The sequence below is a fragment of the Strix uralensis genome, chromosome 3 (assembly GCF_047716275.1).
Source record: "Strix uralensis isolate ZFMK-TIS-50842 chromosome 3, bStrUra1, whole genome shotgun sequence".
Taxonomy (NCBI): Eukaryota; Metazoa; Chordata; class Aves; order Strigiformes; family Strigidae; genus Strix; species Strix uralensis.
Genome location: NC_133974.1, coordinates 27,556,194 through 27,568,395, shown reverse-complemented (window position 1 = coordinate 27,568,395; position 12,202 = coordinate 27,556,194). Strand labels below are relative to the sequence as shown.

At 37.1% G+C, this 12,202-nt stretch overlaps 1 protein-coding gene across 1 annotated transcript in view; it reads right to left on the bottom strand.

Moving 5' to 3' along the window:
• Window positions 1–4,058: 4,058 nt before the first annotated feature.
• HCRTR2 (hypocretin receptor 2) overlaps window positions 4,059–12,202 on the bottom strand; it is a 34,098-nt gene continuing 25,954 nt past the window's right edge. Inside the window, exons 5-8 of the mRNA XM_074864718.1 lie at window positions 9,766–9,986; window positions 8,260–8,381; window positions 6,967–7,167; window positions 4,059–5,315 (exon numbers count right to left, since the gene is read on the bottom strand). Of these exons, the coding sequence (XP_074720819.1) occupies window positions 5,122–5,315; window positions 6,967–7,167; window positions 8,260–8,381; window positions 9,766–9,986 (738 nt within the window). The 3' untranslated portion in view covers window positions 4,059–5,121. The remainder of the gene's footprint in view (window positions 5,316–6,966; window positions 7,168–8,259; window positions 8,382–9,765; window positions 9,987–12,202) is intronic.

Sequence of the window (12,202 nt, the reverse complement as noted above, 5' to 3'; positions counted from 1 at the left end):
GGGACAGCGCCCCGCCCGCCCCCGCCCGCCCCGGGCCCCGCCCGCCCCCGGCCCCCGTCAGCGGTCGCCGCCCGTGTGTGGTGCCAAGGCCCCGGCAAGGGGCGGGGGGCAGCTCTGTCACTCTCCCATGTACGTGCTGTACCTTTCCCTGCCCACCCAGCGGACGAAGCTGCCCCCTCACGCCCCCGCCAGCGCTCCCTGCGGCCGTGGTTCCACCCTTGGCTCGCGTTGCTCGTTGTCACGATGGCGAGGCCGGGCTGCGCTCGCCGAGGGGCGGTGCTGAGGCGTTTCTCCCGGGGCCTGGCACTCCCTCTGCGTTCAGGTCCCACTTGATCTCCTGAGAAACTCAGCAGAGCAAGTCTTTGGCTGCTGCCTATAATCCCTCCGGAAAATGTTTGCTCCTGTGTCGGATCATCTTCTGCAAGCCCTTTTCAATGCATTTTAGAAGTGAATTTGTTTTCGTCTCAGATGTGGAATAGGGTCGTGATCTGTTAAGGAGAGAGAGGAGCTATGGAGCATGTTGGCCAGCAGAGCAGAGGAACAACCAAGTAACTAGTCTGCAGTCTAGACCCACCCTAGACTATGGGCCTAACTTCAGGCGTTTCACTAAAATACATCAAAAAACAGTTTGCCATACAAAAGCCAGCAGCTGGCTTGGGCACTTAATAAAACATAAATCAACCATGAAGTGTCCAATCATACACCTGCTGGGTCCACGATTGCTTTTTGCTTTTGCGCTGGAAAGAGGCGGGAACAACAGATCCCCATTGATTTCTCCATGCTACTTGTGAGCCTTGTTTTCACAAATTGCTTATCTCATAAACAACATTTTAAATTGGATTTTTGTCCTTGAATGCTTAAAACAAAAAGATATCCTAAAACTTCCAGCATAGCTAGCAGAGATAGAGAGATATTGGGTGGAATCCTGTCCCTACTGGCAAAGCAAAAATTGAGCCAAATCCAGATTTTGCTTAATTTTTATTTAGCTCAGTGTCATGGTTTAGGAAAATTCAGTCTTGCCTATAATTCATTTTCTTTGGTTTTTATTTTTTCTTTTTACTCAGATTTAAATTTAGTTAATTTATTACATTCTTTATTTAAACTCTTAATGCCAACATTGCTAAATTTGCCTTGGCCTTAATCCATCGTAACATGCAGCAGTAGGTTGTGATGCATCTTACAGTGAGGGCTGAGTTAAGCTGATGTTTAGTGTACTCTCCTTCCTATAAAGCACTCTCTAGGTTAATGACATGCATCAAATTTGCTAATATCAGAGAATGAGATGGTGCCCTCCATGCAGTCCAGAAGGGAAAAAAAAAAAAAAAAAAAGCCTTTTTGGAGGTGGAGAGGGGGAGAAATTAGCTTGCAGTCATTGTGACTGCAGGGCACAAGCTTTTCACTGCAGTGGCAACAGGAAAGGAGAAGGAGGTCAGGATATCAGACCTACAAAACAGTGAAATATTTTGAGAGACAAAGTACCAGAGTGTGGTGGCACAGCAATTTATGTATGCAGGAACAAATATGTTGTGATTTAAACTCTATGTCTAAAGATACGTCCAAGCAGAAATAACAGCATAAGAACTCTTCTGTGCTCCTGAGTAGCTAGTGGAAATATTAGAATACCAAAGTAACAAGAGGTAACAAAACCCAATTAAAACTCTTCTTTCAGATAATTTTCAATATTTATAGACTGGATAAGAAATGTTCATTCCTCACCTGACCTTTTTTGATGGATAAGAAGCCCAGAAGCTTCTTTAAGATGCTCTAATTTCTGTCACATGCAAAAGACATTAAATTCCACATTGCTCTTAATATCTGACCCTGTCTTCTCACAGCGATTTCTATCTCCATTAATATCCACTCCTCACTATTGGGTTTATCTTTGCTGAAAACTCCCACTGATTATCTTCATTCAAAAATAAATCCAGCTGGATAATATTTTGAATGTATCCAAATATTTGGATCTCTCTGCAGTAAAAGGTCCTAGAACTGGCAAAAAACTCTTCATTACTTTACACAGGTAGACAACAGATTTTCAAATGTCTGTAACGATTTTCTGATGAAATGGTGCCTGAAAATATATCTGAGCTAAAGAAGAAAATGTCTAGGTATTTCTCAAATTTTGTAAAACTAAAGAAATAAATACATATGAATATTTGCATCAAAATATTTATTTCAAAAAATCAAATTTTTGAATGAAAAATCTTTTCATCAAAATAACCAGATCTTTAGCTTGACAACCATATTTAACCAATCTTTAGCTTGATAACCATATTCTCTGGCAATAATTAGCCAACACTTTCTACCTATCCTTAGAATTTCAAATCTTAGACAAGCTCTGATTGTATCACTTGTGTCTGAAAGATATGCTATTTACTCAACAAAAATCTGGCCAGAGAAAAACCCAGAATAATTTCTCAATAAAAGTCTCAGCTTTTATTTATATTCTCCACACAAAAAGTACTGCTAAGTTAAAGTTATGGCTAAAAGAAATTCCTAGGAACATTGGAACATTTTAATTTTGGACACCTAAGTGACAATAAGAAAAGAGAAAAAGAGAAAAAAAGAAATTTCTCTTACAAAAGAGAAGACTAAGGCCAGAACCTCCATTTCTAACATTTCACAGGAGACCTGCAGGAGCCAAAAGCTGCTAATGACTTTTAGTGATGTTCTTATCTCAGATTAACTAACACAATTTATCCCACTGGCATTAAGGTAGCAGCAAAAAGAAGACAATTTCTGTTGGCAGGTGGTATTCAACCCCCCCATTAGAAAGATGCTATTTATGATTTTTCCATGAGCATTGCCACCCCCACCCCCCTGCCGTTCATCTCACAGGGATCTGGGCAACACAACTGACAAAGCAGGAGAATTCTGCTGGTCTTCCACAGTCATCCATGGCCTTTGAAAAGTATGCATACTCCCCTTCTATACTGCCAAAGTTTTCTTAGATAACCATTTATTTACCTTCTACTTTCTTGCTTTCTCTTCAAGGAAAAGATAAAAATACATTTTCTGAAATGAAAGTATAGGTTTGCATAATTTTGACATAATTGATAGTTTTCAGCAGTGAGGCAACATTTTATGGCACAATTAAACGATTACTGATAATTATTTTACAACTGGATTCCTATACTAGTTTTTAACTTTTTGACTTTTTATTTACTTATATCAAAAGAAAAAAAAGACGACTTTTCAAATTCCATTCTCCCATTTCTGTAATGTTTTAATTCAGCAGCTGTTTGTCCAATAATTTCAAATTATATAGAAAAATTATATCTTGTTCCACACAGTTTAATAATATGACATTTTCTGTGGCTGAAGAGCTAAAATAGCCTTCTAATGGCAAAGGAATTGAAATAGCTATGAAATCAAATCCTGCTGTACTTTCCACAATTATTGGGGTTTTTTTCCTTAGAAGAGACAAAGTAAAATAATTTCTTGAAATAACAATGACATAATAGCTATACTCAAAAATTAAGCTTACATATAGGAATACAGGAATTCCTATGATTTTATTTGATATTTAAACATTCTTTCCATTTAGGTATTTCTCCTTATTCTTTTCTTTTATTAGAAAAAGAATATTCTTCTTTTTTCTCTTTTAATGGAAAAAGAAAACTTTAATATACAAACAAATTCAAATTTTTTTCTCTCACTTTACACCAGTGTAAACTAGGAGTAATTTCAACAATGTCAAGTAAAACAGCTGTTGGGGAAGGCTAAAGCATAAAATGATTAAACACTTCATGAAAGGCATGATAGACAGTACATTGCATGACGTTAGGTCAAAGTAAAACCTAGAAAAAATATTTACATAAGTTAGTCAAATACAACCTTGTCTATGAATAATTTGCTTTTCAGAAACATTTGAACGTCTGAGAATGTCTTCTATGTAAAATGCCGTTTATTGAAAAACAAGTCCTCCCTCCCATCTTACCCTTCCTTTTGAAAAATCTTAATAGTGCCACAGGGAGATTGTAGCTCAGGTCCTTATAGATTAGCCTCTTTCTAACCAATAGGCCACATTCCCCTAGTAGACTAAGTCTCCAGTGATGCACCATCATCATTCTTTAAGAATAATAATTACAATGCATGGTAGGAAGCCCCAGGCCAGGGAGCTTATCCCATAAATGGAAAATGGGTAAGTGAGTATTTGATCTAACGGTTCCATGAGATATCACCTCTGTAATTTCCAGAGAGAAACATTTTATTTTAATTGTTGAAAAGTCAACATTTTCTTGGCATATAAATCAGCTAATTGTCTCATTAGTATTAAATGGCGACTGAGAGAAAAATCATGAAAGCAAGTGAGATAACCAATGTTTTCTATTTTAAAGATTCTCAGAGATCTTCAGGAGCAACACTTCCAGGCATTATGCACTAAAATGGGCTACCAAAGTTAAAATGTCCTGTCCTTCAGGGGTGCTGACACTTGTTATTCCTATTGGCCTGAGTAGGAATTTTGAGTTTATAGCACCTTTGAACATCACATAAGTTTTATTTAAGTAGTTACTTTTTAGGCACTCGAGTCTGAAGAAAAAAATAATTGGCTATTTAGTGTAATCTTATGAAAATACGTGTGACTTGCAGCACTTTGGGTTCACATTTTAGAAGAGTGTCTGTGCTTAGAAAAGTAGCCTGGAATCTTCCCAAATTGATCTGAAGTGAAAGTTTCATAATGAACGTAGAATTTAGTAGAAGTGAATTAGCAGAAAAAGAAGTGCAAAGTAATTCTAGAATATCACTAGTGCATAAGTAAGCATTCCCTGTAAATAAGTCACTCATTTATAGAAACAGGATATAAATAAATGATGTTTGAGACTTTTTTCAAATACTTAAGATTTCTTTATATGATATATTTTAGAACATTCCACAGCATCTAAAATATATAAAAATAAATATCTACAGTATTTACAAAGTATGATACAATCCAATCTTTAAAAAGACTTGTAAAGACATGTTCTTTAGCTCATGCTGAGGTAAGTAGGTTTCTGTAAGACTGAGAAGAAATAGGAGAGGCAATCATTTTGAAGGAATCCCTTTGTCCAGTTGTTGTAGTCTGTAACATGATAAAAGCACGTGCCATTATCTGGTGGTCTTATATGTATTGAGCCAAAGTCATCCTTGCTGTAACTCCATCGAGGTAAGTTTAGTTATGCTAGGGACAAATTTGTCCCACTCTGCATTCTCTGTGTTGCTGGTGTCTTCTGCAGAAACCCTCACAGCTTCACCTAAATTTGAAGTCATGTTCATCCCTGGTATGTGAAGATGCAGTTCCACTGATTTCAATGGGCTGAGTGTAGCTGGGATACCTGTAAGACAAAATAAGGATTTTAAGATGATTTTACTGTTTGTATCAGGTAGCTGATTGGCTCACCCTGTCATTGTCACTCTCTGAACACTACGCAGGTGATGAGCTATTAACAAAATGGTGTGCCAGAAAATGTTCTAAATTGCACTTGGAAATTTTAAGTGAAGACTTCTTGACTGAAGGCTAAAGGGATTTCTGATGCATAAACCTTTATTTTCTTACTTTTAAACATTTTAATTGTGTTCTACTACTTATTTAATATGCATTATTTGGTAGATTGCACCGTGGTTCCTTATCCAGATGCCACTGCGACCAGCGGAGCACTGCAGCTTCCTGTGTACACATCAATCATAGAATCACAGAATAGTTTGGGTTGGAAGATACCTTTAAAGACCACCTAGTCCAACACACCTGTCACAAGCACAGCACAGGCAGAGCGAAGAAAATGATGACAAATAATAGATAAAGAGTAAAACATAATTTATAGCCACACTGTCAACTGGGTTTCATGGATGTAACCTTGCTTGTGCAATACATACAGGAATGGCAACACTACTGGAGAAGAATGAGCTGAATTCAGGAAAAAAACCCCACATTCCTTCTATAGTGAGTGAAAAGAACACAGTTCTTCAGAGGTAATTTATTTCATTCTTTTTAGATGTATATTTTAGGCAGATTAGCTGTCCTTGGAGATACCAATTTCTCTGTTATCAATATATAGCTTATATAGTCCTAGCCTATAGTGACTGAGATAACTTCTAGACAACCAACATTCACATCTCTAGGAGAGGAGGGATGAATTTCAAAGCCCTGCTGGGATATAACATATAATGTTATGAGAAATATCAAATAATAAATTCTATGCCATTTTTCATCTAGTCACAAAGCTAGGGAATTGCACAATCATTTCAATGTTTATCCAGAAGCGGGAAAGCTTGAACAACTTATGCCTTTCATTTCAGATGGTGTTCATTTGTTTATCAACCTGTACTGGAGAAAAACCAAGAGCAGCTTCCCAGCTGTTCCTAAATGCATACAATAACCCACCCAACAGGAAAAAAAACAGAAAATGTGAGAGAAGTAATTAATGTGAATTTCATATTTAATCAGCCCAACTCACACCAGAATGTATGGTAAGCAGATCATTTGGAATAGTCGAGGACATTCAGGTAGTCCATTCTGTACACCCAATTTTGGTTAAAATATTTGTGATAAAATATACCACAGCTTCAGAGAATTAGCTCTGAGTAGAATACAGCTGTTTATAAACACATTGCAACTCCAGGGAAAATTATTTTCATACTTTCAGGTACCTGTTCTTTATTTACTTAGGAGTCTATAGGAAGTAGGGATCCCAAAGAAAATATTTATATATATATATGATTACCTTACCCCTCCTCAATTGCAGCTCAGCTTTTGAAATAAATGAGATGAAATTTTGTTTCAATAATATATAACCAAAGTTGTAGTATATTCTGTAACATACTTCTTGTAAGTTACTTTTCTTACAGTCAGTTCTTAACTGTAGACACCCTTCTCTCATTGCATTGTGCTCAGATTCAAATATTGTTGCAGGCACAATTAAATTTTACTTCCACAGCATCGAAAGACATAGGGATAAGTATACTACCAGGGGGTAATAGGTGCAGTACCATTTGCTGGAAGTGTGTTTATGTTGGTCAATACAACGTGTTCTGAAAGTTTTGAAATGTTATCAAAATTGCTGATCTGGGTGGTCAAGGATTTCCGACTCTCTGTACTGGCACGACCTCTGGTGAGCCGTTCGTCATGGTGACTGCGAATGCCAAAGATGCAACAAGAAAATGCTGCTTTAAATTCTTCTCTAAATTTCCCTGTCAACCACAAAAAACACTCATGAACAAAACTGTACTATAAACTGTGTTTCATCAAACTTTATAGGTTAGAAAAAAGAAGCTATCTAAAGCAAAATTAACCCGACACACCCAGATATTCTTCTAATGCAGAAGTAGGAAATCACTGTTTCAACATCTTGGAGAAAGACAGAAAAAATATAACCTTTATAAGAAGATATGTGAGGCGTGGTATGAAGCCTAAGTTATTCTTGGCTAGACAGAATGGATAAACTAGAATGATTTATGAAATCATGCCATGGATAGTCTGTTGATTAATAACATATCTAATAAAAACAAGTAATTGAGTAATAGTAGGCTTAAATGACTGAATCATTACTTGACATGTGAAATGAGAAGGCATGGCTAATTTGTATTTCATCCTGAATACATTTTAAAAGAAGATTCAAAGTGTTCAACAGCCTATTAGTCTGCTTTTGGGGCTCAGTAAATTGTTCAGATCATCCTCACACTACACACCACAAAAAACTACAGTGGGCAAATGTGTAGTGAGGATCAATAGACTTTTGCCTCCTATATTTAGCTGTAATATCACCAGTTTAAGTCCTGATTCTGCTGTCCATAGCTAAATAAGAAATACAGAAACTAAGACAAATCTATACTAGTAAGTAAACAGCATCCTGGCTGGTTCTTTGGCCTTAAATCCAGTTGACACAGTCTGGACATGCAAGTACTATTAAAAGACTCGCAGCTTCCAAAACCCAATAGCTGCATATAAAATGCCAGCTGTGGCCAGCCCCTGGCCTATGCTACCTCCCAGACAGTATCCGGGGAGTGTTTAGGGGAATGGTAATTGTTTCAGATCAAAGTCATGCCAGGGACGTTACCAAATTAATGGCATGGACAGTCAAATCCAGGCACTTGGATTCAGGCCCTGGCATGGTTTAGTTGTAGGTAGATAGCCTGAAGGTAACAGGATACTTGTTCCAAGAAGAGGATCTATCTCCCACTGGAGGAGCTGGGCTGATGTTACACAGTCATTAATCTTACTTGTTATGGCTCATTACATTCAAACTATACATTAAACTTGAATTCTAGGTAACTGTAACTTACCACTAAGGAAGTTATAAATAATAGGATTGGCTGCACTGTTTGCATATACAAGCCAGTGTGAGAATGTGAACCAGGCGTATACAGTTTCTCTGTCATCGGCATGATTAAACATCCCAAAAACCCTACAGAAAAAGAAAAGCAAACCTGAAAGACGGCAACATGAGAAATCATATAAAAAGATTTGGCAACATCTAGCCTAATTTTATCTCTCATGGCCTATTTGCAGTATCACAGAAAAGCTGATTCAACAGTGCTTACTTTCTTGAGAGAATTAAGTCTTCTCCCCATCCCTCAGCCTGCTGTCTTGGTGGTTTAGCACAACAGAGATCATCAGTACTTTACTTCGCAATGGTGCAGATGCATGATTTTTCTGCTAAGTAACCAAAGTCAGGTGGTGTCAGATAAGACATGAGAAGATGGGAAAAGTTGCTTTTGACCTATTCATGTCATTGAGGTTCCCGGCTCTAGGGCCACTCTCCAATAAACAGGGTGTCTGGAATTGAAAAGGCACTGAACTGGCCCAAAAACAGAGGCCACAGTGGCAGCATCTGTCTTCCAGAGAAATCTGCTTTGCCCAGATTCCTTAGACCTAACTTTTGACATTTAAGTGAAAAATCTAACTATGGGCCTACTCTGCTATTGTAGTCGAGGCAGCTTGTGTAGTTTCCCTGTGGCTCAGATTGTAGGTTGCCTGAACTGCCTTCTGGGAATACGTTTCTCTCCACACTGCCTACCAAGGGACTTAAGGATGAAAAGTACTTAAATTAGGCCTCAGAAAAGTGCCAGAATTGAGTGGGATGCATTTAAGCCTTCATATTCAACTTGAAACTATTCCTTAAAAACTAAAATGTTCCTCAAGCACCAATAACAGGCTGGTTATTTTTTTGGATATTCAAATCTTCTGCTATATGTCATTATTTATTGGTATTACAGAGGGCTCATGATAACTATACCAAAGCTTTAGCCTGTCAGACATGGTACAAAAACCAAGTGTATACACAATTATGTCTCAAATGAACAGAAGAGAAAAGGGTAAAAAAGTAAAACATAGCTTCATAGGCAAACTGAAGGGTTAGGCTAAGGTCTCAAAATTGTACATGATGGGGCTTGGGTTTGAACCCAGCATTTCACAGCCCTCGGGGCGAAAACATAACACTATACTCTCCTGTTAACCTTCAGCTGCTGCTTTAGGTAAATGCACTTCCATGGGCGCATTTACAGTAAATGAGCTGTAATCCCATGTAAATGACAGGTTTTAATGAGGAGATAGGCTAGATCATTTTCATGAGGAAAAGCTTGCTAATAAGGGTTCCACAATCTGGCCTTTAGTTTATGTAATACAGATAGGTTTTTCTTGCAACTGTATGATTTTTTTTCCATTTCTTTTGTGAAATAAGTAATCTTGTCCTTCAAAAGTATCTGCCAGAATAACAGGAATCTCGTAACAGAAAATTGTTTTTAGAGAGAAAGCTTTACCAAGTGTTTACATTTGGGGATAAACTTTACCTTTTCAAGACATTGAGTATGCTAATTGGCAGATAGCAAAGTGCAAAAACCAGGAGGACAACCATTAGCATACGTGCTGTTTTTCTTCTTGCACGAATCTGTTTTATTTCAGCTGCCACAGCACTAATCTTTGATTTTGTTGATTGTCCCAGACCTCGGGGCTGTGCTGAGGACTGCAGAGGCTTCCATTTTTTCTGAACAACAGATGAAGTTCCTGGGATCTAAGAAGACAAAATAAGGGGCACTTTTAAAAACTAGCACGGTGGGTAGCTATAAGAAGAAAAATAGACATGTTGACATATACAATGTAAGCTTGCAGGGAGAAGTAGTTTCTTTATTAAATTAACTGATGTAGCTGCAAGAAACAAACTCAATTTCAGACACAAAGGATTGCATAAAAATTTGTGTTTATCCAAATATATGAACTGGTGTATTAAAATTGTCTTTAGTTTTCACATATCTTGCCTTGCTTGTGTCTTTAGACTATCACACTTACCAACCCTATTGCTGCAATTATGTTGCTATGAAGTTCTATATTAAATGTTTTATTGTATGGCAGAGTAGTTTTTCCCATTAATATGTTGCTAATTTAAGATACTAAACAGCTTTTCAGCATTGGAAGGCAAGGATTTAAAGCCTACGTAGTTTTAAGTGCCATAAAACTTCCAAATATGCAATCTAGATGACAGTGAAGCAGCTAAAGAAATCACAGCTGAAGTGTGAATCTCCTTGCAAAACTCTTCAAAACTGAATGTATATACTGTGATGAATAGAGGGGAAACATGGAAGAGTGCCAAGACATAGGAAGAATTAGGTTAGTCAGACACCTTGAAATGGGTAGATGTAGCACCATAAAAAAAAATAAATCTCGGTTTTTGTTCTCTGTGCCCTCACATAAGCCAAGACAAATAAAGCAATTTTGCTTCAGTCCTTCAAAATTATTTATTGCCTGTAGCCAAATGTGAAAGACTACAGATGGCAAGGACTTTCTCAGAGAACTCTATTACAATGACATTTATAATGTTTTCAGTGTTATACATTGTGAAAACCTTTTGGGTAGAAACAGAATTTTATTCATGTGTAGTGCAATTGTCTGTGGGGTGAATAGTCTCATAAGTGCAAAATAATTCATTTGTAAAAGTATCTGAAAAATTCAAATTGTCTATTGTAACATTTTAAAAATTAGGGTTTATCCACACAAACTGACAGAAAAGAATTAAATTTTTGATATTTTTTTTCAGAAAAAAGTAAGCTAAAATGGGAATGCTTATTCTAAAATAAATGCATGCACATTCAGAATTATTCTAGAATAGCTATTATGTTGGTGGTTTTTTTTTTTTTTTTTTGTGAATAGCTTCCTTGCACAGGCAAGCCCATAATTTAGCATTTATGTGCACCATCAAACCTGATTTACAACTATTGGAATGTTTTGTCAAAGTTGTGTTGTAATGAACAGGAAATCAATGAAGCAGAATGGGGGATACATTCTAACATTTATTTTTTACTAATATGTCTAAGGACATAAAGCAAAAAACCTCCTTGCACTTACTTCTACTTCGGGTTCCCACTCATTTAGCTGAGATCAGCAGTATCAGTTTCCTACGTGGACATGCTTGTCCTACTGCAAGGGATTTACCCTACTTAGCTTGGGGTGTACTCCTGCAACATGTCTTTGCGATGCACTACTGAGATAATATGCTGTCTAAGGTTCTGATTCTGGATTATCAGGGTACTTTGATATTCTGTTCTTCTAACTTTGAAGCAGAAGCTTTTCTCTCCTTTTCAGTCATACTGAGTTACCATATTGTAGCAAGAACTGGAGGTGGAAGTAGAGAAATTCAGACAAATCTCTCCTCCTGATTATGCCAAAGATTCACTTGAAGAAATCAGTGACCAGGTTTCACGGTATCTAGATGCAATTTAGATGAAGAGAAACATTATCTTGGCTCAAAATTGTGAACGGCTACTTCTAGAGAAATGTTAGACATGACTGTGTACATAGATTGTACCTACGTGTGCAGGTAGAATGGTCTTTTCTGGCATTTAAGCAGTCTTTAATAGCAAGAGGTGATCAAAGGTAGCACTGTATACAATGTATAATCTCACTGTACTATATATTAAATTGCTAATCTTCAGGAGTTTGTATTGAGAACTTTTCTAAAGAGCCCTATTTTCCCTTGTTACTGTTACACCAATAGGCAATAATAAAGCAAGAATTTTATCAGGAAAAAAAAAGAACTATGTACCCACAGACACATAGCTGAACCAGTGCCATCTAAGGAGAATAACACTTTAGAAGTGTGTGTGTGTATACAGAAACACTTAGAAATATGCATTTATGTAAGCACACATACATGTATTACAAGTGATAGGACGAGAGTAAATGGCCTCAAGTTGTGCTAGGGGACGTTTAGATTGGGTATTAGGAAAAAATTCT